This window comes from Heloderma suspectum, chromosome Z (genome assembly GCF_057233095.1).
Source record: "Heloderma suspectum isolate Gila_16-S chromosome Z, 16-S_ref, whole genome shotgun sequence".
NCBI classification, from domain to species: Eukaryota; Metazoa; Chordata; class Lepidosauria; order Squamata; family Helodermatidae; genus Heloderma; species Heloderma suspectum.
In genome coordinates, this window is record NC_139476.1 from 6,636,591 (window position 1) to 6,662,271 (window position 25,681).

Consider the following 25,681-nt stretch of genomic DNA (forward strand, 5'->3'; position numbering starts at 1 on the left):
AAACAAGCCCTTCCGGACCAGCTCACCCCAAATTGATTTCATACTAGCCAAAATGGATGCTCTAGGAAGCCATACACATATTAGATTTGTCCCCACAAGTGGTACATGGATCAATAAAAATGAGTTTCTGTGCCATATTAAAGAGGCAGAATCATACACTGCAATAGATGACAGATATGTTTTGCTATAAAACCTAACCACACCCACCTCTACTCAGATATGAAGAAGTAGATTACAATGCATTTTTGTGGTATCCTCTTTATTGTCGGTACACACAAAATTAACTTTGGGTAAAAGTCAAACAGGTTTTACAATGGATTCCTTGTCAGAGCTGGCCTACATATTTGGAAGGAGGACACAATACAGCTCTCTCCGCATGGACTGTACCACTTCAGAAAGCAGGTAGGGGGAGAGATCACATGCTGAAATGTTCCATCGTAGGAAAATAAAAATCTCCCTGCATGTAGAAAATTAGCAGATCAGGGAGAAGTTTGGGTTGCTTCCCATGGAGAACGAGCATGTGAAAGAGAAAGAAGATACAGAGGAGCACTTCAAACATGGATCAGGGAGTCATGCACATTCTCTGAAGTGGTACAGTGTGCCGTGCAATTTGGCAGAGCATGCAGCTCAGCCCCCCAAGCTAGAAATATAAGCAGGAGAATACAGTTAAAATCAACATTAATTGCACCAAACCGAAGGGCTTAGAAGTTCTATCCAAAGAATTTGTCATTCTAAGGTGCATGGATGTGAAAAAGAGACTTGCAGCGATCACAGTTTGATCATCCCGCCCTCTCTTTTTTAATGCAAGTGAGACCGCAAATTAGCTGCAATGTGAGTGCTGGTATGTGCTTTCCCCCATATTCAAGTCAGTTGCCCAAGATGTAAGGTCTTGCCACGGTGGTATGGAGCTTTGTTGAGCAGAAGGCAGAAGAGAAAGTGGTAGCAAGAAAAGGGAGGTGAGCAAGGAGAGGATAGAAAGCATCCTGTATTAAGTGTGGACAGCCAAGAAGCTGGCGGTTGTAGTAGTGTGCAGGAGTGTCCCATTTGTTGCTACGCTTCCACCTCCACAAACATTACAAAGGCGGCTCTCAAACCCACAATCACAGTGCCACACAAGTCTCTTTTCCACATCATCCATCACTACAACGAGGTGTGTGTGTATGTGTGTGTGCACGTATGTATGCACAATCACTGTATATTCAGCAATTTGGGGCAAACACCGATATACTGGCTCGTGTTGAATTTGTAAATATGCATGCAGCAAAAACAGAATAAAATGATATCAGAAAAAGAATGGTCCTGTTCCTTAAACAGGCAGTCTTCTGGGAATAATGAGAATAAAGCGGCTGTGGGGAGAGAAATGTGGAATATTCAGAACATGGAAAGGAAGAAGGAGCAAGGGGAAGATACACAAAAACATTGGCCGTTCTGTTTACCTTCTCAGTGATTTTCTTTTACATTAGCAAAACAACAATTAAGAAAACATACACACCACTTTTCTCGGTCTTGCTGAAGTCATGAGTAAAATCAGACTTATAATGCAACTGAGTAAAATCCAAATTATCCTACACTTTCTAATTATGTGTCTGTGTCTGTGTGTATATACACACACACATACACACACACACGTACAATTCTAGAAGTAAAGCACAAACAGAACATGTTGAACTATATTTAACTAACTATTTAAGACTATTGCTGCTTCTGACAAGCAACCTCCTAGGAACAAAGAAGTACTTTGCAAAGAGAAACATGGAATATTTAAAATGTAATAGTTAACACAGGGGGATGGGGGAACGATATATAGCATTACCCATGCTGTTTATCTCCTCAGTGATTCATGTTATACAAGGAAAAGAACTGAAAAAACCCTCCCCTTTTTCTGAAGTCATGAATATATCAGACTTATAATGCAACTGAATAAAATCTAATTTTTCTACAAACACCCCCCCATATACATATATATATATATATATATGTGTGTGTGTGTGTACGCATGTGCGTGTCTATATATATAAATATATATATGTCTGTGTGTGTGTGTAAATTCTACAAAGTGAAATATAAAATAAACAGAACACATTTAACTAGCATTAACTAATTTATGCCAAGTGCATGAGAAGCTTTCTAAAACCCAGCCAAAAATCTGTCAGAATTTGTCACCACTTCAGTCCCATTGAAATCAAAGGCTTTTAAACACTCAGTTCTACTCTGAGGATTTCAACTGGACTTAAATAACAACTCCTATCAGAGTCCGCCTGGGATTCAGCACATTTTTAACTCATGCTTGAATATTTTATACAGTAACATCAAACGTTTGAGAACTAGAACTTCTTGGTGTTGCCCAGGGCAGGGCAGGGGCCAGGGGTTGTGTGTGGTTAAAAAGAGCATAGACCTTGGACATATTGTGAAAAATTGTAGCTTTCCATTTATTACTTGCCCATCATGACTAAATTAGATTTGCTATTTTGTCGATTTTCACAAATGCGTCAACGACACGACACCTTCTTGAATAGGTTCCCTGGAAAGATATGGTGAAATTAATTTGTTAACATTGGCCCAATTCTAATCACTTCTGGTAAAGCGAAGTATTAAGTCTAGCATTCAGTTGAGGCAAGGGAGAGGAACCGAGGGCCTAGGGCTAAATTCAGCTTCTGAGGTTCTCCAGAAGGTCGTGCCCCCTTTCCTCTGGCTCCACGCTCCCCCCGCCCACTACGAATCGTTTGGTGGTTCCCCAGCTTTTGTGCAGGTTTTTCCCCATTCTAAAAGGCTGAAATGCCTCTCCGAAGGCTGAGTTATTAGCAATAAGGGCTTTAAGGTAAAATATGCTGGTACTCATGGAATTTTGTCCACAGCTTCTTTGTCTTTGGCCCAGCCCACCCCTGGAATGCAGCCCCTGAGAGCTTCTCCAAAATGGAATTCAGCTCTCGGGCTGAAAGAAGTTGCACACCCCTGAACAAATGCTTTTAACAGTGCAATCCAATACATGTCTGCTCATAATGAGTCCCACTGAGTTCCTTTGTAAAGTTCATTTCTCTTGGGTAGCCCAAGATGAATCTACAACTTTGGAGAGCTTCAGCTATTGGGAGGTATAGAAATGAAATAAATAAATAAATAAATACAACTTACACATACTAAGAAAATGCGCCCGCACGCACACACACCATTTAGTTGGAATAATTTATTCCAGGGTAAAAGTATCTATGAAAACATTTGCTAGTTACCATCAGATTGCGACCTTATGTTACTCGCAAAACAGCCCTGTTTGCTAAGGCTGCAATACATATTTGTGCAATAACTCTGGATTCGGGATGTATAAACCCCTCACTGTCTGGTCTGAGGTGGGAGGTCCATGGAGCGGCAATTCGGGCTGCTCAAGGCCCTGCAGAATTCTCTGGAGAACAGCCAAATCTGCCACAGTTGACAGAGCAGCTCTCCGGCTCCCTATAAGACGCAATACGCTAATGGCGGCTGCCATTAGCCTACCGAGAGGAAAAATACAGCCATAAATGGCATATTTTATGCCACTGGTGGCCATAAAGCACTGACTTTGACCTAACTTGCAGCTGTTTACAGCTGTATTTAGGACAAAGTAAGTGCTTTGCGGCCGCTAATGGCATACAATACACCATTCATGGCTGTAATTTTCCTGCGACAAGCTAACGTCTTGCGTATAGCGTCTTATAGGGAGCTGGAGAGCCGCCCTGCCGAACTCCTCCAGACCTGGAAGGAACTGCAGCCACTCCACCGTGAACTCTAGAGGTCAAATTCTTTGGAATCTGGCCTCATTTGAGTCCATGGCAGAATTCTCCAGTATCCCTACTCTGAATGCTGTTGCAGTTAACGGATCACCTGCACAGTCAACTTGATTTCTTGCTATGTTTTGTTACTGCATGATGTTCTGTCAGTTGTAATGGATATTATGTTGTCGATTTCTGTCTACATTCCGTTCCTGCATGATGTCATGTTGTTTGTAATGGCTATTAGTCAAATACAATAAAACATTCTAGACTAAACTAGAATAATTTATCCTGGTCCACAGCTCGAGATCTTTTGGTGCAGCAAAGCAATAACAACCCCATTTACAGTACCTGCTTAGTCAATGCTAGTTTTAGGTCAGAAGGAGGGAAGGAAGAAAATCTGCAAAACTCTATTATAGTATTATAAAAATTAATTTTTATAATACTTCCTAGTGGCATTACTGACATCTAGTGGTCTAAAAAAGCCACAAACATCAGCAGAGGACTCTCTTTTTACTGCTAGCATCTGTCTTGATTTTACCAAATATAGATAAACAAACCAACAAGAAAAACAAGACACACTGAGACAAGTAGAATCTCTTAAAAGGAAACACACACAACTGAAGCAATATTGAGTCAACCTGTTGGTCCTCCTGACCCAGTTTGATCTACTACTTCAGTGGGGTGCAGTTTTTCACGTTTTTAGTTGGAAAGAAACCATAATGAGCTGCAACTATGGACAAAGCCCCTCTGTACTCGCCATTCACTTGACCTTTGCAGGTGAGGTGCCTCCAACAATGAACTCAACAGCTAGGCAAACTCATAGAAAACATGAGTCTCATTCTCTCTATTTCTGATGTTCAGGGTGTGCGTGCCATTCCTTACAGAACCAAAATAGCACCAACCATGCACAAGGCTTCAGCAGGCTTGGGGGAACCCCAAGTTTTGCAGAAGTACAAAAAAGCTTTAGGTGAACCCCACCCACCCCTCACCCAACAGTGGTGGTGGGAAAACACCAAAAACAGCCCAAGGAGGACTGAGCATGCTCAGTGCGCATGGAACACTTGAGGAGTGGGAGAATGCAATGGCGTGTGGCTGAAATCGTGAACAGGGCGCGTTCTGTGCAGCAACATTTTGCTGCCGGTCCGATTCATATTTATTTAAAGCTGTGCTTTTCAAAGTGCATCCTGGGGTATCCCAGGGGTTATTCAGAGGCTTCACTGGGGCCTCCTCAATGAGATGTGCAATTCAGTAATGGGAAACTAGCTTCTCAGAAAACAGCAACGCCAACCATTAGAACATAACTAGAGCCTGCTGGATCAGAGCAAGGGTCCATCTAGTCCAGCATTCTGTTTACAGTGGCCAACCAGCTGCCCAATAGAAACCCACAAGCAGGACAGGAGTGCAAGAACGCCCTCCCACCCATGTTCCCCAGCAACTGGTGTACACAGGCATACTGCCTCTGATACTGGAAGTACAATATAGCCATGTGGACTAGTAGCCACTGAGAGCCTTCTCCTCCAGGAATGTATCTAACCCCCTTTTGAAGCCATACAAACTGGTGGCCATCAGTACATCTTGTGGTAGCGAATTCCATGCTTTAACTCTGCGCTGTGTGAAGAAGACATTCCTTTGATGTGTCCTGAGTCTCCCACCAATCTCCTTCATGGGATGGCCCCATTGGGGTTCTAGAATTATGAGGGAGAGAAATGTCTCCCTATCCACGTTCTCCAGAGCGTGCACAATTCAGTACACCTCTATCTTGTCTCCCCTGACTCGCCTTTTCTCCCAGCTAAACAATCCCAGCTGCTGTAACCTTCCCCCGTAGGGGAGATGCTCCAGCCCCTTGATCACTTTAGTTGCCCGTTTACCAACTATACAACGTCTTCTTTAGGTGTATTCTCCCCTTGCAATGGCGGTTGAATATTACACGGCATGCATTGACCAACTCCCCTTGTCCCTCCCCTATAAAACCCAGCTGTTCTGCCCTTGATGAGCGATGGACTGTGTGAACTGCCCCCGCTTGCTACCCTTCAGTGTGGTCTAATTCAGAGCATTCTCTATAGGACTGGGCCTGCTCTCCTCCATTACCTGATTAATTCGGTCGTTACTGGGGGTCAGGATCCTTGGATTCTTGCTCTTCTGCTGCCTTGCCCTGATCTGTGGCTACCGTTTGACCAGGGTCTTCCAGTTCACCCAGACTTTGTTGCTGATCCGACGCTTCCGACTGATTGGAAGCCAGGTGCCGCGGGGCTTCCAGTTGCTCTGAGGCTTCCGGTTGGCCAGCAGCTTCCGGCTGATCCAAGGTTTCCGGTTCAGACGAAATCTCAGTCAGCACCACTTCCATGGAAGGTTTCTGCTCAACGTCCTGCTTGGGAGGTCGGACAACATCCGGTCGCTGAGGCAATTCGCCGCGTTCAAAACAATCCAACCTCATCTCTGTCACTTCGCGAATTATGCCTGCAAAGGAAGTTATTATGTGGTGCTAAAGTTTTATCCTGCCAGAGACTGAAATGATAATATCCCCCCTAAAAGCAGTAGTTTTCAAATGCCCAGTTCTTCAGGGAACTGTTTATTCTGTCACTGAGCTGCAGAGAATTCTGGGGGATGTCCTATAGCAGGCTTCTTCAAGTTGGGGCCCTCCATATGTGTCAGAGTACAACTCCCATAATTCCCAGCCATGTAGTCCGACAAGGCTGCATATTGTCACCCTGCTTATTTAACTTATATGCAGAGTACATCATGAGAAATGCCGGGTTGGATGAATCAGAGGTCGGAATTAAGATTGCCGGGAGAATTATCAACAACCTCCGATATGCAGACGATACCTCCCTAATGGCAGAAAGCGAAGAGGAACTCAAGAGCCTCTTGTTGAGGGTGAAAGACGAGAGTGCAAAAGCTGGTTTGAAACTCAACATTAAAAAAACGAAGATCATGGCATCTGGCCCCGTCACTTCCTGGCATATAGAAGGGGAAGAAATGGAAGCAGTGACAAATTTTACTTTCTTGGGCTCCAAGATCACCACAGACGGTGATTGTAGCCATGAAATTAAACGACGCTTGCTCCTGGGGAGGAAAGCTATGGCCAACCTAGACAGCATAGTAAGAAGCAGAGACATCACCTTGCCGACAAAGGTCCGTCTAATCAAAGCTATGGTTTTCCCAGTAGCAACGTATGGCTGTGAGAGCTGGACTATAAGGAAGGCTGAGCGCCGAAGAATTGATGCTTTCGAACTGTGGTGCTGGAGAAGACTCTTACGAGTCCCCTGGACTGCAAGGAGGTCAAATCAGTCCATCCTAAAGGAAATCAACCCTGAGTGCTCATTGGAAGGACAGATACTGAAGCTGAAGCTCCAATATTTTGGCCACCTAATGCGAAGAGAAAACTCCCTGGAAAAGACCCTGATGCTGGGAAAGACTGAAGGCAAAAGGAGAAGGGGACGGCAGAGGATGAGGTGGCTAGATAGCATCACCGATGCAATGGGTATGGACTTGAGCACGCTCCGGGAGAGAGCGCAGGACAGGAAGGCCTGGCGTGCTCTGGTCCATGGGGTCACGAAGAGTCGGACACGACTGAACGACTGAACAACAACAACTGTATGAAAGCAGAGGGCAACCAGAACATACCTCCCGCTCCCTGACAACTGGATTACAGGAGGAGATCAAAAAAGGCAACCTGGGCTAATCCTGTATGAGATTTGGCTAGGATACATCATTCCCACATAGGAAAATTTGTTGTTGAACAAATGGTTCTTGGTTTGTTTTCTATAGTCTCTGGGTAGGAATGTCCACCACTTGGAACTCCATCTTGCTTTTGGTTTGATGGGGTTCTGCAGGGTGCATGGCTCGGTTCGCATCTGCGGGCCAAACCGCAGCCTTTTCCCCAAACTCCATCGACCAAGCACTAATTTGCACAAACAGAGGTCTGGGGCCGCAATTTGCACAAATTTGCATGGTTTTTGCAGACCATGGCCAAGATTTGTGCAAATTTTGGCTGCAATTTGCACAAATTAAAAATACAGAAAAACATGAACTTGCTGACTCACTGCAGAGCAAGTCAGGCTCTTCAGGATAAAAACGGACTGAAGTCTAGTGGGGGATGAATCAATGGAACTGGAATGCGAAGGGGGCTGAATCAATGGAAGCTTGTCAAGCTCCAACCCCTGGACAGATTGCTCTGATGTCCCTACCTCTGGGTGCTTTTTTTTTTTAATGGATGCTATATACTTCTATTAGTCTGATCATTTCTTTGTTTTCTAATCTTGCATTTTATTGACTCCAAGCCACTTTTTGAAGGGCACCTGTAAATACCATGTAAATCCCATAAATAATAATAATTAATAAATACCCAACCAACAGTGCCCACAATAACAAGAATGTCCTTCACCCTTACATGCTGTGATACTGCCTGAGATCTTTTTCAATGGGGCAGAGTCCAGTCTCTTAAGTCCCCATAATATCTCCTCTGCTCCACCTAAATTCTATTACAAATATCTGAATAGGGATTCTGTTTTAAGCCTGTAGGCCTTATGTTTTACTACGTTATTGTACTTTATGGTTTTAAGTTCTGTTTTGTGAGCTGCTCAGAGAGCTTTGGCTACTGGGCAGTATAGAAATGTGATACATAAATAAAATAGGGATGTAGCAAGGAATTGAGAATGGTTGCTTGTCAAGTCAAACTTGAGATAACTTTTTAAATTGGAGATGTTGGGGGATGAAGCTGGGGCCTTACTTTATTTAGAAAACATATGACCTGTTTGCCAATCTTTTATTTATTTATTGCATTTCTGGACCGCTTTTCTGGAACCAACCGAGGCGGTATTCAACAATTCAAAAAACAAGAATGATAAAACCAATACAAACACAATAAAGCATTAAAAAACAACCCGAAAACCATAATTTAAAAGGCCAAATTTAAAAGATGCATCTTGAATGCAGCATGGGGGGATGGTTCACAACTCCCCAGGGAGTATGTTGCAGAGCTTGGGAGAGACACTGAAGAAAGCCCTGTCCTGCGTGCCCAGCAACCGGGTCTCTGCAAGCAAGCAAGGGTGTCTTCAAAAGGGCCTCTCCTGCTGATCTTAGTAACCAAGCAGGTTCATACTGACATAGGGGGTCCTTCAGATAGCCAGGCCCAAAACCGCTTTGAGCTTTAAAGGTTAAAACCAACACCATGATCTGAGCCTGGAAAACAATCGGCAACCAGTACAGAGAAGATGTGATCATGATACTGTGTATACGTTAGCAGCTTAGTTCCCGTCTTTTGCATCAATCAGAGCTTCCGGACGCCCTTCAAGCATAACCCCATATACACTGCATTGCAGTAGTCTAGCTGTGCTATAGCCAAGGCATGGACAACCGTAGCTAGGTCAGGCTGACTCAGACAAGGCTGCAGTTGGAGCACTAGACATAGCTGTACAAAAGCACTCCTTGCCACTGTGGCCATCTGATGATCCTGAGACAGTGTTGGATCCAGGCACCAGTTTATATCTATATATCTGTATCTATACATCAAAGTAGAGAATAAAAATTTCAATGGTACATAAAAGAGAATTTAGCTCACCGTCAGTTATTACTCTGCCAAGTATCCTTGCCTCCATGGTCTCTTCTACCTTCTCCATCAACCATGGGAAGAACCCTGTCTCGATGTCTGTGTGATGTGAGAATTGAATTATTATGATGAGTCGTGGTGAAATTTTACGTAAGCCTTCTCCAACCCAGAGCCCTTCTGAAGCTTTGGACCACAACATCAATCCCACAGCCATCCCAAAGTCCCAAGCAGCAGCCTGGGGTTCAAGGTGGATCCTAGATCTGTGTAGGGTGAGGACTATGGCAGCGTAGCCCTCTCTAACCCCGATGTCTGCCACTGAGAAGTCAGCCACACACCTCTTTCCACAGGGTCGTAGAAGTAGCCACTGTCACGAAGGCTGCCAAAGACGGATGGAATGAGGTCTGAGAGGTACCGCTGAGCAAAGGCACGGGCAGCAATCTTCTCTGATGTCTCTTTTTCCTTTTGCAGGACTTGCAGCTGCTGCCTTTTACGACGCTCCTACACAGGGAAGAAAAATAGGTGACATAGGGCCACTATTTAGACTTCTTTCCACTGGCCCCTGTGCAAAGGCAGCCTGTTTTGTTTTTTGTGGCAGATGAGAGAGAGAAGGAATGGGTGAGGCGCGCGCCCGCGCGCGCACACACACACACATACACAGAGCGAGAGGTGGCAGAGAAAGAGAGAGAGAGAGAGAGGTGGCAGAGAAAGAGAGAGAAAGAGAAGGGGTGTCATTGAAACAGAGAGAGTGTAGGGGTGGCAGAGAGAGAAAGAGAAGGGGTGTCATTGAAACAGAGAGAGTGTAGGGGTGGCAGAGAGAGAAAGAGAAGGGGTGTCATTGAAACAGAGAGTAGGGGTGGCAGAGAGAGAGAGAGAGAGAGAGAGAGAGAGAGAGAAGGGGTGCAATTGAAACAAAGAAATGAAGGATTACGCGGCCTGATGGATTACTCCCAAGAAAATGTGGCCCTCAGTAGAACCACCCTGTTTTAAACTAAAAACTCCTGGAAGCTTTTAGCCTAGCCTGTCTTCTTACCATCTCCTCTCTATCCTTGCCCCCCTTAGCACCACCACTGTACCTTTTCCTCTCTGTGTCGCCGCTCTTGCTCTTCAAGGCGCTGGACCTCAGCAAGCTCTGCGTAGCGCAGTTCGTGGTAGGCGTACTGATGTGCCTGCATATCGGCCAGCTCTTCCTCCTCCATGACCTCCAGCAAAGCCTGTTCAATGGTTTTGCCCACCAAAACTTCAAGCATCGGCCTGACTTCAATGTCGAAATCAAAAAGCTGTGTGTTGGGGAGTGGGGGAAGAACCAGAAGCAGAAAATTTAGGACCAGGCCAAAATTCCTAGGAAGAGACTTTTTGGAGGGATTCTTTTTGCTCATTTTCTTTTCTGGGTGATCCCTGAACTGCTGGAGAATTGGGGTGCTGGAGAAAGCCCAGGTAAAGCCCCCACCACCACCATTTTGCTGCTTGCAAGTAAGAGTGGAACATTTGGTGTGCAGCTCTGGATCCAAGCCAATTTTGTTTAATATTGTTGAAAGAAGCAACAGGTGCAGCCTCTCCCCCTTCCATGGTCTTTCTCTCTCAGTCTGTCACTTCCTTCTCCCCCAGTACGAACGAAGGAAGACTTATGTTCAATGTAACCTGGTCTCTGAATAGCCTGTGGCCAGGTTACTTGACAGATCGCCTTCCCCAATACAGAGCTGTGACATCGTTAAGATAATCGGAGGTGGTCTTGCTGGTGGTGCCACGATCTGCATATTGCCATTGTGCAACAACTGGGAAGCGGGTCTTCCTGGTGGTGGCACCCACCTTATGGAATGAGCCCCGCGCCCCCCCCCCCAGTATTTGGGAGGCACCAACTGCAGTGTACTTTAGGTGCTGATTACAGACCCATCTCTTCCCCCAGGCGTTCCCTGAGTGAGTGTGCTGCCTAGTTTGTTAATTATGGTGTTGTATTGGTTTCACTGTTTTTATCAATGTTTTAGTAATGATTATATATTTCAGTTGTATTTTAAGGTATATTCTAATCTTGTTCCTTTTGCTGACTTTTGTATACTGTTTTTAAGCTGTGTTGTTTTAAGCTGTGTTGTTTTATTGTTGGATTTTTTAAAGAATTGTTTTAGTTCGAAGTTGTTTTTAGATATACGTTGTCTATATATATTGTCCACATGCTTTTATGTAAATGGTTTTTAAACCTTGTATACTGCATTTTGATGTTTTAACTTTTGTAAACTGCCCAGAGAGCTTCGGCTATGGGGCAGTATATAAATGTAATAAATAAATAAATAAATAATCTTCATGCATTTCAAATTCTTGTAAACTGCTTCGGTATATTTTAGAGATATGGTATGCAGTATAAAAATCTCTTAAATAAATTTTTATTTTTTTATTTATTTGTGAAATTTATATACCACTAAATATAATAAAATCCCTAAGTGGTTTACATATAAATATTAAAATCACATTTAAAATACAGTATTAAAAACAATTCCAATTGCAATAAAAGCAATACAGCAGTAAGATGGAGCAGTTTGATTAATCTAACTACAGCCCAGGGAAAGCCTGGGTGAACCAGTGTATTTTCAGGATGCGTTTGAAAAATGCCACATTTTCTGCCTCCTGAACTGCACAGGGGAGGGTTTAACTTCGCAGAAGTTAATATTAACTTTGCAGAAGAAAGCAGACAGAATTCCTCACGCCGAGAAATACTCCTTTTTTGGAGCTCCCCCCAGAACGGTTGGATAAATTCATCGTCCCCTACATTCATGCATACTCTGAGAAATTTTGGCAAACTTTCATCAGCTGCAAACAAGGCAGAGACATTTGGGAGGCCAATTTTGTGCCGCTGTAAGTTCTTGAACTGATATTTGTCTGTTATCGAACACTAGGTGACATTGTTGGCCTATGATATAGAGCAGCCTTCTCCAACCTGGCGCCCTCCAGGTGTGTTGGACTACAGCACCCATCAGCCCCAGCCTGCCTGGGTGAGATTACAAGGCCCATTGTCCCCATACCTCTCCTTCCCATATTTGTGTAGCCACATCTCTTCCCGTCTTCGCAGGGATGAAGAGTGGTGTCGCTGGCCTGTCCAGAAACGCGTCTGTCTGACACTCCACATCCACCTCGATGATGCGGTCAGCCAGCTCTTCCAGGTACAATTCTGAAATGGCACGGTGGGGGACTCTTACACCCAGCTGGTTGCAAACCTTACATAGGTCAGTAGCATCAATAGCAATAACTGATATCCCGGAATAAAATAACTGATATCCTATTCATAAAATAGGGACAGCAGATTTAAAACACAACAATGACGGACTTATCTAAGTGGAAGATGGGCTCTCCCCATCTTGTTGTTTAACCCCACAAAAATGCTGCAGAACCTGAACTACTGCTGTACACAGTCACAATACAACATGAGGAGTTCATTTGAACATTCTCCGGGGAAGGCCTCCCATCTTGCACCTTGGCAGTTTGACACGTAATGGTTTTTTAAGGTTGCAGATGAGAAGCTTCGCCTATTGCACGTTTAGCATCTTGCCTTTTGCTCATCTTTTGTGGAGAGTTTTAGTTTTGTGTAAATAGGGATGTCGGAGGAATCCAGTTGGGGGGTGGAAGTCAATGAGCTTTCATAAGCTCAGCTGCTGGACTTCAGTTTATCTTCTGCTAGCTGGCCCAACTCAGCCCACAGCGAGTCAAGCCAACTAACGGATTTCCAGTGTTCTTTAATTTGTGCAAATTAGGGCCTCAGTTTGTGCAAACTGCACAAACTGAGGCTGTTATTCGTGCAAATTGCGCAAAGTTGCACGAATTGTTCCCGACACACACACAAAACGCAAAACGTCCCCAGAGTTCAGGGAAAACCTGCAGCTTGGCTCACAAATGCAAGCTGAGTGGGGCATGCTGTGGAATTCCGGTGAGACCCAAAAGGGCCGAATTTCCCAGAAACAAACATTGCTATGTTTCTCTGAAGGCACACCCCTCCTCTTGGCTGAATCCCACCAGGCACCCCAGTTGCTGACTACAATTACAGATGAGGAGGATGAAGAGTGGAGAGCCAAAGGAGACCCTTTGCAGCCTGATGTAGTGGAAACGTGGAAGACACTTGTAATTTCGAGGAGTTAGTGGTGTACAACAAATTGTTCCTTCTCATGTCCTAGACTTCCGGTTGGGCCTGTTGTTCTTAGTGGTTAGCTATGCTGCTGCTGCTACTTCCCAGGGCCAATTATCTGTTTGAGACTGAACATCTTGAAGGGTCAGCAGATAAGCCTCTGGTGAGAACTCAAGGCTGGCCACTTGTGAGAGTACCCAGGATTGTCATATCTGTGTTGACTGTGATCCCCACTTGCTACTGCTCCTGAATAAGGGAGGCAGGGGTAAATATGAGCATAACAGTATATATGAATCCCTGAAATGCTTCCATAGTGGGATCTTGATGAAGGCTGATCCAGAAAGGTGCTCTGTAAGGAGAGGCTGGTATCAGAGTCACATCCGTTGCTATATTTTGGTGGGGTCCCCAGCAACTGTAGGGAAGCAAGCATATAATCTTGCTGTGTGGCATTCTGCTTTTCTGCTGTATTAGTTTGTTCTTAATAAAACCATTAGCCTTCACCCATTGGTGTGTTCATTGTATTCTGAATCCTAAAAAGAACCGCTGCTTCTTACCCTCACTGATGGTCAAGGGTCCCACCAGCCACTGTAGTATGCAGAGTTCCACCAGAGTTATGGTGGTGACGGGATCTTGCCGATCTAGACGCCATGGAGACCTCCTCTGGGGAAGAGGCGTGGGACCCTGTGGACAACCTCATTGCAACTACAGAGCCCGCTATCGACCATCCGAAAGTACCTCAGCTTATGGACGTCTCGCCTGTAAAGCTCCACTCAAATCCCGAGCCCAACCTCAGTTCCTAATTCTCCATCCTATTTGCCCCCTGGACCTCAGAAACAAAGGTAAGAGTGGACGCTTCTTGAGCATTGGCTCTAATAACATGCATAAAAATCTTGACCCCTTTCAGAGCAGTTCAGGGATACTTCTATAGCCCTAATTTGAAGTGCCATGAGCAGAAGGGAAAAAGCCCCCAGCAATGTTCCACAAATGGTTACACAGGAGGCACTGTAACAAGACATCAGCTGCTTGTGCAAGGTGCAAAGAACATCATCTTTGGATTTCATTCTTTTGCACTAGGGTTTAAACACAGCCTTCCCAGGCGTGAAAGGGGCTCCTTCGGATCTAACCAAATACATATATTGTTTTCGACATCCAGTTTCATCACAAGCCTCCCTGGTGAGATACCTGTTTGCACATCAACATGCCGCCGGCCTTCCAAAGGGTCGGGCGTCCTAGTCCGGAGCTGCTCCTTGGCTCGCTTCCTAGCCATCGCTTTCCGATGTGCTTCCCGCTGCCTTTGGAGCTCAAGAGGGTCAGGTTCGCTGCTCTGGAAAAGGAAGTAAGGCAGAAAACATTTTGTGGAATGTTGTTCCGGATCCCAGAGAAGCCTTCAAAGCCAGCAACACAGCGACCCCCCATTTAGGGATGTCAGAGAATCCGCAACAGAATTGAACGAGTTCAGGTTTCTATGAATTCAACCCGTGGATTCCACAATGGACCAGCTTTTCCCAAGTTGGACGGATTCTGCCGACTTACGGACAGGTGTTTTTTACTTTCCGGAATTCTACACAAATGTAATCATAGAAAAATACGTAAAATAAAAAACACCAACTGAAAATGCAAATTTCTTCTATAGGTTAAAGCATGGAAATGCACGTTTTGGGGGGATTTTCACATTTGGGAGGGGGAGGATTTACGCATTTTTGCAAGTGCAAATTTGCACAAAGGCTAATTTGCACAAATACGGGAAACTGGAAAGAATCCAATTCCATAATGAGCGGACAACAGAAAAAGCACCTGATAATCTGTGAATGCAGACAAAACGGATTTTACAAAATCCGTACATCCCTACCCCCAGTGACAACAGAACGACCCTCCCTGGGCAGGTGGTGGGTCAGCCTCTTGTATGAATTACATGCTGACCATAACAACTAGATCAGCTTTCCCCAATCTGGGTGCTTATCTGATGTTTTGGAGTCCAGCTCTCAGGATTCCTGACCATTGTCCATCCTGGCTGTGGCTGTTAGAATCCAAAACGTAAGGACAGCACCAGTTTGGGGAAAGCTGCCTAAGGAAAATTGAATTTCAGTAATGTGGGGCTGAGGAACCTAGGGCCTGGGGCTAAATTGGGCCTGCAGGGTTTCCCAGAGGACCACGCCCCCTTTCGCTGGCCAAGCCCCCTTTCCCCAACCACTGTTCCTTTGGTGGTTTCCTGGCTTTTGTGCAGTTTCCCCCACCCCCCACCCCATTCTCAAAGGTTGGAATGCCTCTCCCAAGGCTTACAAGTTACTGGCGATAAGAAGCAACAATATGCTGAATTTTGTGTTTTTGGCTCAACCCCTTTTGCCTTTGGTCACACCCACCACTGGAATAGAAGCCCCTCCAACTCTAGGCTTCTATGGTTTTCTGGGGAGGCAGAATTGTTTCCAGGAAGGTAGTCTGTTTGACCAGTCATCCATTACCCATGTCACTGCCTCTTCCGTGCCAATCCCGCCTGTAAAAATTCAAACTGCAACATACCCAGGGCTAAGATCTGGGTGTTTTGCTTTATGTGACTCTGCGAAGCACAAGACCCAGGGTTTGGGAAACTGTGGCCTTCCAGATGTTGCTGAACTACAACTCCAGGCATCCCTGGCCATTGGTCATGCTAACCGGGACTAATGGGAATTTGAGTCCAACAACAGCTAGACAGCCAGAACTTCCCCACCCCTCCACTAGACATCTCCCTGCTTCTCCTCTTCTATAAATTTGTTCAACCCTTTTAAAAAAGGCATCAAAGTTCACTCCAGCACCTCTCCTTATTTATTTGTAAATGTATGAGTCGCCTTACAGCTCAAATAGGATCCCCCAAGGCGACTTAAAATTAAAACTTGTGATGGGTGGTTCCGCCGCTTGATTCTGCCTGGGGTGAATGACTCCCTTTTGCCTGAAGCATGTAAGCTTTTAGTCTTAATTTCTTACTCATATGGAAGGGAGAAATTAGAAAGAATTTCTGGGAGAAAAAGCACCCACCCAAGGTAAAAGGTGAAGGGCATATGTGTTGCCACGAACCACTCTTCTCTCGTACATGAGATTTGCATAGTGAATTGGTTCCTCCTCACTGTAATGCATAAAATTAAAGGGGGTGGGGGGAGAAAAAGAGCAGGATTAAAAATAGCAGTTAGCTTTAGCCATTACAGAGTCCCAGTGTTTGCAAAGTCCAAGAAAACACACCAACAACCTGCATTTTTATCAGGATGCATGATATGGAAAAACATCTTACTGGCTGGGATGCTGGAACATTGGAGAAGGACCAGAGCTCAGTGGTAGAGCCCCTGCTTTGTAGTGGTAGAACCCCTGTAAAGCCTCTGCTGTTGACCACTGAGCAATAAGCCCCATCCAGCTATAAAAATCAAAGAGCACACCTGTAGATCCTGCTCACAAACACATATGTGTGTGTAATATAGACTATCTGACTAGACAGAAAGAGGCCTTGGCCAATGCTGCTGCCAAATATTATTTAACTCGAGATGTCGGGACCGCCTGCCTGCAAAGCAGGTCCTCTACCACTGAGCTAAGATCCTTCAAAAGTAAAGTTTCCAGTCCTCATGGCTTGATTTAAAATAGAGAGCTGCCTTCTACCAAGTCAGACCATGGGTCCATATAGCTGTGTACTGTCCACTTTGACTATCAATGGCTCTCCAATGGAGCCTAATCTTCCCCTTTCATCTGTAGCCCAATCCCTTTTTAACTGGAGATGTCAGGAATTGAACCCAGGACCTTCTGCATACAAAGCAGATGCTCTGTCATTGGAGACACAAAAACCTTCCTTTACATTTCAATACAGGGCAAAAATAACAATAAACCACAAAACAAAACCATACAGCCATTTGGGGAAGGGACGTGGCTCAGTCTCAGGCTCGATCCCCAGCATTTTCCAGGTAGGGCTGGAAAAACTCCTGCCTAAAACCCTGGAGAGCCTCTGCTGCCACTCACTGTCAACAGTACTGGGCTAGATGGACCCAGGGAGTGACTCAGTACAAGGCAGCCTGCTAGGTTCCTATTGTGTCTTATGGGTAAGCCAAAGCAGGTCTCTGTCTCCTAGGAGCTTACTAAATAAGTATCAAGCAGAGAGGGGTGGGTTGTTGGAGCAGGGACAGAAGGGAAGGAACAGATACAATGCCTTGTATTTAGAATATTTTTAGACACAAGGTCTGACTGTGTGCCAACGCAGTTACTTACACGCACCTTTCAGGTGGGAATTATGGGGCTGAGAGCCAAAAATGACCCTGCAAAGCCTGGCCTGTGTAAACTGTGGCTTAATTTTATATTTCCGGCGATGAGCTGCCTCGGCGCCTCCTCTGTCCTGCTTTAAGCACTAAATCAGCCTTCCTCAAGCCAGCGGCCTCCAGATGTGTTGGACTGCAACACCCATAACCCCCAGCTGGGGATCATGGGTGCTGTAGTCCAACACATCTGGAGGCTGCTGGCTTGAGCAAAGCTGCAAGAAACACTCTGTTGCATCTTCTGTCTGATTCTCCCTGCTGCCAGGTTTGGGCCATCCTGCCGGGTCTCTCAAAAGGTACTTACATCTCGGTGGCGTTCAGGGAGGTCCGGTACCTCCGCCTGGCAGGCACGGCCCGGGGCCGGCTGCAATAGGAGTAGGTTGCGGAGGGTGCCGCGGCCTCCTCATGGGCCACGAGCACCGATGTAGAGGCCATGCCGCGGTCTGAGCTGCCTCTGGGCCGCAGAGGCCTCGCTTAGCTGCTGGGTAGAACAATCCCCCCCCCCCAGCGACCGTTGCTGGGCGACACGGAGCCGGCTGCTTGGTGACCGTTGCCATGATAAACTGATCCACGGCCTCGCAGCGGTTCCGGCTGGGCACAGCCTCCCTTCCCTCTGAGCAAACACAACACAGCCTGGCTGGAGTTTCTGCAGGGAACGGAGAAAAGCGTTGGGGGGTTTCTTAGTTTGGGGGAAAGAGACAGGCTGAGATGGACAACCAAGTCAGCCCCTTGGTCCATCTTGGCTCAGTGTTGACTGGTAGCAGCTCTCCGGGGTTTCAGGCAGAGGGTCTTCCCAGCCCTACCTGGAGTCTAAACCTGGGACCTTCTGCATACAAAACAAGTGCTCCACCCCTGAGCTACAGCCCTTCCTGTAAACACAAAATAAGATTCCAGTCCTCATGGTCTGGCATAAGGGGCTGTCTTCAACAGGAAGCTGCCTTATACTGAGTCAGACCAGCAAACAAACGCTTCTTTTCAAAGAATTTTAACTGCTGCCTGCAGTTTTTATTTTTTTAATGCTGTGTTTTTAAAATGGTCTTTTCCCATGTTTTAGCCGCTGAGACATTTATTTCTTCTTTTAAAATTGTTTTTAAATTATTGTTGCTGCTTTGAACACTTGAAAGAAATATCTTTTTAATGCGTTTTCATCATTGGTTTTATTGTATTTGTTTTTATTATGTATGGCACCCGAGAGCTTCGGCTATAGGGCAACTCATAACATTATGTGTGTGTGTGTGTGTGTGTGTAAGTATATATATTCCTTTTTCTCTGACCTTTCCTTGATTTATCCTCCCGAAACAACCCTGTGAGATAGCTCAGGAGGAGAGATTGTGACTGGCTCAAAATCACCCACTCAAGTTTTGTGGCTGAACAGGGATCCGAACCCAGGCCTCTCCACTCTAAATCCACCATTCCAAGCTAACGTACCACACTGGGTCACATTTCATGGGCGGGGGGGGAGCCATTATTTTATCTCCCGCTGTTTTTGTTTGTTTTTCCAATGGTTATTAGCCACGGTCGGTAAATTAGTCCTCCATTTACAGGAGCAGTGTTCCTGTTAAGCACCAGGTGCAAACAGGAGAGGTGCTGTTATCTGCTTCTGGGTTTCCATTCAAGCATCTTGTTGTCCACTGAGGCAATGCATGTCACTTTCATGCACCTCCCAAAGGCATTTGAATCTGCTTCAGGATTTTACTCTTGGTTGTCTTCCTATTCTGCCTTGTAAGCTGCCTTGGCCTGCAGCCCTGTTGAGTCGGAAACGTGAAGGCACAACCCAAAAACTGCCTTGCTACTGCTGGAATCGGAATACTGGGCTAGCTGACCCTTTCATCTCAGTAAGGCCCTTCTTGCGGAGGAGAGATTGGTGGTTATTTAGCCAGGATGGCTAAAGAGAGCTTTACTGCACAGTTCCTGGTGTGCTCACAGCCCCAATTTAAAGTGCTTGTTTTAACCTTCCAAGTAAGCTTCCCCAAACAGGTGCTTTCCAGGTGTTTTGGACTCCAACTCCCATCAGCTCCAGTTGGCATGGCCAATGGTCAGGAATGCTGGAAGCTGGGAGTCCAAAATATCTGGAGAGTACCCGGTTGAGGAAGGGTGCATGAAAAGATTGCAGCCTAGTGCCTGCCAGATGTTGTCAGGCTATGACTCCCAGAAGGCCATAGTCCATGCTGGCTAGAGCCCATGGGAGTTGGACTTCAAACATGTGAAGGGCTGCAAATTTCATAGCTCTGAAACAATGTTTGGGAATAAGTTACTTGCAGGGCCAAAATATTAAAAAACATCAGCATATTGTAGCTTCAAGCTCTTATTGCTCTTATTGCCAGCATATAAGCCTTAGGAGAGGCATTTCAGCCTTTCAGAATGGGGAGAAAATCATGCAAAAGGTGGGAAACCATGAAACGAACCTAGTGTGGTGTAGTGGCTAGAGTGTTGGACTGGGAGTCGGGAGATCCAGGTTCTAGCCCCCATTCAGCCATGGAAACTCACTGGGTGGGTTTGGGCCAGTCACAGACTCTCAGCCCAACCTACCTCACAGGGTTGTTGTTGTGAGGACAAAATGGAGAGGGGGAAGATTATGTACACTGCCTTGGGTTCCTTAAGGGGGGGGAAAGGCGGGATATAAATGAAATAAAGATATACCAACGATACCCTTATCTGGACAGAGATAGCCTAGCTACAGTTATCCATGCTCTGATAACCTCTCATCTGGATTACTGTAATGTGTTTTATATGGGACTGCCTTTGAAAACGGTCCGGAAACTTCCACTGGTCCAAAACAGGGCAGCGAGATTGTTAACAGGGACTGGCCAACGAGATCACATTACATCAGTACTTTTCCAGCTGCACTGGCTGCCAGTTCATGGGCTTCATCACACACGGCTAAAAATCCTGCAATTTACCGGGGCGTCTGCTTCTGGAATCTTCGTGAGATTCGATCGGGTCCTTTCCACGCGGTTTAAAAAAACACACACTAAACTTCTAAACTTCATTGCAAAGCCACTAGGTGGCGCTGTTGTTTTATTTGCAATAAAGGCGACTTCAAACAGTATACCCTCATTTATATCGACTCCATGGTGGGCCTGCTGGACTTTCATCATCATGGAAAACAATGCAATAGTGCTCACAAAAGGTGGGAGGTTCCCTGGAGGAGGGCTGCATCATGTACAGCACCTGCAAACTTTTGTGAGTAAGCAATCTCCATAGCAGGATAAAAGCCCCATGTGAAGGAGCCCCATGTCTCGGCCTGATGCAAAGTGCTGGTATTAACATTCAAAGCCCTAAACAACTTGGGGCCAGGTTACCTCCTCCCATATGTGCCTGCCCGGACCCTAAGATTATCTTCAGGAGTCCTTCTCCATACGCCCCGCACCAAATGAAGTGAGGTGGGTGGCTACCAGGGAGAGGGCCTTTTCTGCTGTGGCACCCGGGCTGTGGAATGAGCTCCCTAGAGAGGTTTGCCTGCTGCCTATGTTGTACTCCTTTTGGCGACAGGTGAAGACCTTTTTATTCTCCCAGTATTTTAGCACTCTAGTCTTTTAGCTCTACCGTTTTAAATCTGTATTTTAAATCTCTGCATTGCTGCTATGTTTTATTCTGGTTGTACTTTTATATTGTGGTTTTAAATTTTCATCTTTTATATTGTTTTATGCTGCACTTTGTGGTTTTAATTTTTGTGAACTGCCCAGAGAGCTTCGGCTATTGAGTGGTATAGAAATAAGGTAGGTAGGTAGGCAGACGATCAGCAATGTGTGTGTGGGGGCGGGGGGAGAGACCCTAGGCCTGATTTTCTGCACCGCAGGTATAAAGATTCTCAAATAGCTGTTGAGGTTCTTTTGCAGGTTGTTTAGACCAGATCCCCGTGCCCTGAACAACAATCATGTGAATGGTTCCATGCATTATACCTGCATACAGAGCTGCCATCTTCCCTTTCAGATCAGAGTCTCTCACAATCACCCAACCCAGGTTTTTTCTTTCTTCTTTTTTTTAAGGATGATTTTCCTGAAGACTTCATTTTCGTTTGATACCTCGCAGGTCAGGAGGAGCGTGGTGATATCTGTCATGGCAAAGGGCATGTTTACACACTGAGGCACAGTATAAAAGCATGACATATCTTCCCTAATGGATGAAGCCGTGTGTGTGTGTGTGTGTGTGTGTAGCAAATGATGCCACTAGATTTTTTAAAAAAGTGAAAAATAAATGCGCCATCCGCCCTCCAGACGTTTCCTGGACCGGATGTTGCCACAGCCGCACCGAACATCTCTCTCATTAAAACGAACGGCTTTGCACACCTCCCTCCCCAGTCCACAGCACACAAAAGCAAAGCAATTAAATGGCCTTAACTGTGTTTAAGCTGTAGTCAGCTTCCAGCTGGGAGGGGAGAATGCAGAATAAAAAGAGCTTGGAGGTAACGTGGCAGGGAAGCTGAGCAACGCAGGACTAGGTGCATAACCAGACATCAATTTCGAGAGAGAGAACGTGAGAGAGAGAAGGTGTGTGTTTGGGAGGAGACGACAGCTTTTCTGAGGAAGGCCAGGTTGCATCAGGCACAGTGCATGCAGTCGCCAGCCGGAGCCCTGCCTCGCCAGATGAATAAGGTATTTGGTGCCCCCAAGGAAGGCCTCGTAAACAAAAGCGGAATGCACCGCTGGAATTTGGCTGGAATCCTTTGAGCGACGGCGTCAAAGAGACACACGGATGCCGGATGCCGTAAGTAGAGATGTCTCGGGATGCAAGCCTCCCAGGTACAACGGCATGGCGGGTGTCAGTGGCGGTGGGTTGTACTCTTCCCACACAATGGAGCACGGCGAGATTACATGGCACTACTGCGGATCCATGTTTTGGTGGTAGGTGGGTGAGGTTAGGGGAGATTTACAGGCATCGGTGTGGAATTGCCAGATCATTCCAAGCAAAACCCGAGTCACTGACCAGGGAAAGCTAAGGGTCTGTGGAAGGTGCATGTACAATAAGACACCTGCTTTGTAGTCTAACTGAGCTGTCTAGCTCTGATAAAGAACGGTTATAAATTAAGTCAGAATCTCAGCTTTTGCACAGGGTAGGCAGGAGAAGCGGGTGTGGGTGTTAATGGCGCTGAGATATCTATGCATTTATTTATTTGGATATTTATAAACCGTTCTTCAGCAAAACATATCAGGGCAGTGAATAAATAGGTAATAAAAACAACCGTGTACAATAATAAAACAATCAAACAGCCAGTGTGGCGTAGTGGTTAGAATGTTGGACTGGGACTCGCTTGGCTATAAAGCTCGCTGGGTGACTTTGGACCAGTGATTGACTCTCAGCCTGACCTACCTCACAGGGGTGTTGTGAGGATAAAATGGAGAGGAGGATCATGTAAGCTGCCTTGGGTTCCTTGCAGGCGGAAAAAACACAGGATAGAAATGTAATAATAAAAATAAAATAAATAGATAATGCATCATTAAAAGGCAATATCAATTCCCCCCCCCAATAAAACAAACTGACTAGCATAAATAGTTTGAGCAACCAGAAAAGCCTCTTGACCTGGTGCCGAAATTATTGCAAGGTTGGCTTTCGTTGCACCTGTGTGGGGAAAGTGTTCCACAAACGGGGAACAGACAAGGCTCCTGGTTGGCACACGAAGGCCTTGTTTATCCAAGACCACTGCAGGACCTAGCATTAATATGACCCATTTCAGGCTTTCAAACGTGTATTGGAGCTGCCTTCGTTCGAGTCAGACCTTTGGCTCTCCAGAGTTTCAAACAGGGGTCTTTGCCCTAACATGAGATGCTGAGGACTGAATCTCAGCCCTTTTGCATAAAGCCTGTGCTCCACCACCGAGCTATGACCCTTCCCCTAAATGTAAAGTAAGATCCTGGACCTCATGGTTCTGAATAACAGTCTGATAGGAAGCTGTCTTACACTGAGGCAGATCATGGGTGAAAGGAAGAGCCATGCTGGATCGGACCAAAGGCCTACCTAGTCCATTGTCACAGTGGTCAGCCAGATGCCCCATTGGGAAGCCCACAAGCAGGATCATCAGTGGAAACATTTGGGCCAAAAGGTGACTCATATGTTTATAAATATATCAAAATAAAATAAATATAGCATCCTCCATTTATAGCACGTGAGTTCCATCTTGCTTAGCTCTCTGACTGGCAGCGGTTCCCCAGAGTCTCAGGCAGAAAAGATGCTGCTCCTTGGCCCTCTTGGCTGGCACATCATGTCGGTGATGGAACCTGGGACATTCTGCATCCAAAGCATGTGTTCTACCTGTGCGCTTCCAAAAATAATGTAAGATTCCAGTCCTCCTGGTTCTGAATACAGGGCCAACTTAATAGGAGCATAGGAAGCTGCCTTGTACAGAGTTAGACCCATGGTCTATCTAGCTCTGTATTGTCTGCACAGATTAGCAGCAGCTGCCTAGAGTTTCGGGTGGGGGGATCTTTCCCAGGCATACCTGGAGATGCCGGGGATCAAACCTGCATGTAAAGCTGGAGCTTTACTACTAAGCTATGCTCCCCTCCCTTGTGCAGAGCCAGAATTCTTTTGTGTTGCAGACAAAACCAAACGAGGTAACTGCACTGCTCAAATTCAGCCTGCTACTCCTGCTTTTTGCTCCCTCCCTTCCACCCCCATCAGTACAAATTTAGACTGTTACCTCCTCAAGGCAGAGACCTGTCTTGTCGTACCTCTATCAAGCACCATGTACGCATTGACACATATAAATATAAACAACAATCTGATTTTTAGTAGCCATATTGCAAGATTTGGTAAGGGGTGTTTGTGTGTGGGGAGTGAAACTGAGAGAATATAGTTTGGTTTAAAGGCCATCTAGCAAATTTGTGTCAGTGGAGAGCTTTGAATAAAGGACTTCTCAGCTCACATCTAGTCCCCACACCAGCCTTCCCCAACTTGGTGCCTCTAGATGTGTTGGGATTATAGCTCCCACTTGCTTTTTTCCCTCTTCCTTCCCCAACCCTTTCTCCTTTTGTGTTGTGTCTTTTTAGATTGTAACTCTTTTGGTTTTATTGATGCACGTAAGTGCTCCAGGAGAATTTTTGGCTAAGGAGTAGGATTTCAAAACAAAACAAAACAAAACACCTTTAAATAAATAAATAGGTAGGTAGGTAAATATTATCCGCCAAATTACAGATTGTAGAGTTGAAGCTGAAAGAATACTAGAATGCAGCGAGATCATGGTTGTGGCAAGATTTGAACTGGACACTTGCTGATGCATAGCTCACATGTTGGAGAATATAAAACATGGGTTTTTATTGCTGTTCTTTTAATTGTTTTGTTTGTTTTAAGAGAGATTTCGTTTATCTGTATTTTACTACTGCTAGCCACTTGAGTGCCAATTTGGTGGATATAAATTTAATAAATAAATAAATAAATAAATGTGTCTCAGCCAAGAGTCCCCCTGAGCATATGCAAAGTTTCCACATATTTGCAAATGGTATGTGTATGTAAAGAAACCATACATCACCAAAATGCCATAAGCCTCTGGTACCTCAGTGAAAGGAAGCTGAAACCCTATGTAATGCTTGGGGCCAACAATATGAACAGGTAAAGAAGATTTATTGGCCAAAAAAGGGTAGAAATCAAAGCATTTTGAGAACTAGCAACTTTTCATAAGGAGAATACCATTACTAAAGAACATGCAACATGCCCCATGTCCAAGAGTATAGTCAAGTCTTAAATCCCAGAGTATCCCATTTAGAAGATGGCCGTGAGCTGACCTATCCCTCATCTTCCAAGTTTAATGTCTCGGGGGGGGGGGGGTTCCTCTTAAAAGGTTGTGTCTTCTCTTACAGACAAACTTCAACTGCAAGTTAACCTTCCTGGGCTGACCAATCCCTTTACACAGATCACGATGGGTACCACGGAAGCCACGTTGAGGATGGAGAATGTGGATGTGAAGGAAGAGTGGCAGGACGAAGATTTCCCCAGGTTGGTAGAAAGAATGGGACCTCCTTCCAGTAAATCAAGAGCTCTCTATTCCGTGGCCAGGAGGAGGGGTGGGGGAAGTGTGGTGTTTCTAGCT

At 45.5% G+C, this 25,681-nt stretch overlaps 2 protein-coding genes across 3 annotated transcripts in view; one reads left to right on the forward strand and one right to left on the reverse strand.

Annotated features, from left to right (window-relative positions):
- Window positions 1-247: 247 nt before the first annotated feature.
- On the reverse strand, window positions 248-18,115 carry LOC146333582 (radial spoke head protein 3 homolog B-like). Its single transcript, XM_084826374.1, has 9 exons — window positions 17,963-18,115; window positions 16,406-16,493; window positions 14,579-14,720; window positions 12,303-12,448; window positions 10,365-10,568; window positions 9,627-9,789; window positions 9,304-9,390; window positions 5,832-6,200; window positions 248-2,521 (listed from the first exon to the last, which is right to left on the reverse strand). Exons 1-8 carry the CDS (start codon window positions 18,091-18,093, stop codon window positions 5,848-5,850), a joined length of 1,314 nt encoding a protein of 437 aa, XP_084682500.1. The 5' UTR covers window positions 18,094-18,115; the 3' UTR covers window positions 248-2,521; window positions 5,832-5,847.
- Window positions 18,116-21,881: 3,766 nt separating this feature from the next.
- ATCAY (ATCAY kinesin light chain interacting caytaxin) overlaps window positions 21,882-25,681 on the forward strand; it is a 35,423-nt gene continuing 31,623 nt past the window's right edge. Inside the window, exons 1-2 of one of the 2 annotated variants that reach the window (XM_084826376.1) lie at window positions 21,882-22,365; window positions 25,452-25,587. In XM_084826376.1, the coding sequence (XP_084682502.1) occupies window positions 25,511-25,587 (77 nt within the window). In that variant the 5' untranslated portion in view covers window positions 21,882-22,365; window positions 25,452-25,510. The remainder of the gene's footprint in view (window positions 22,366-25,451; window positions 25,588-25,681) is intronic. The other variant, XM_084826375.1, reaches the window with a different exon arrangement.

Excerpts from the sequence above, each read along its gene's own strand:
- LOC146333582 (XM_084826374.1), bottom strand. The coding sequence starts at position 18,093 with ATGGCCTCTACATCGGTGCTCGTGGCCCATGAGGAGGCCGCGGCACCC. Across the intron at positions 9,790-10,364 it reads GGCGACACAGAGAGGAAAAG|GAGCGTCGTAAAAGGCAGCA; the intron begins GTACAGTGGTGG and ends TTCCCTGTGTAG. Across the intron at positions 9,391-9,626 it reads CTACGACCCTGTGGAAAGAG|ACATCGAGACAGGGTTCTTC; the intron begins GTGTGTGGCTGA and ends CACATCACACAG.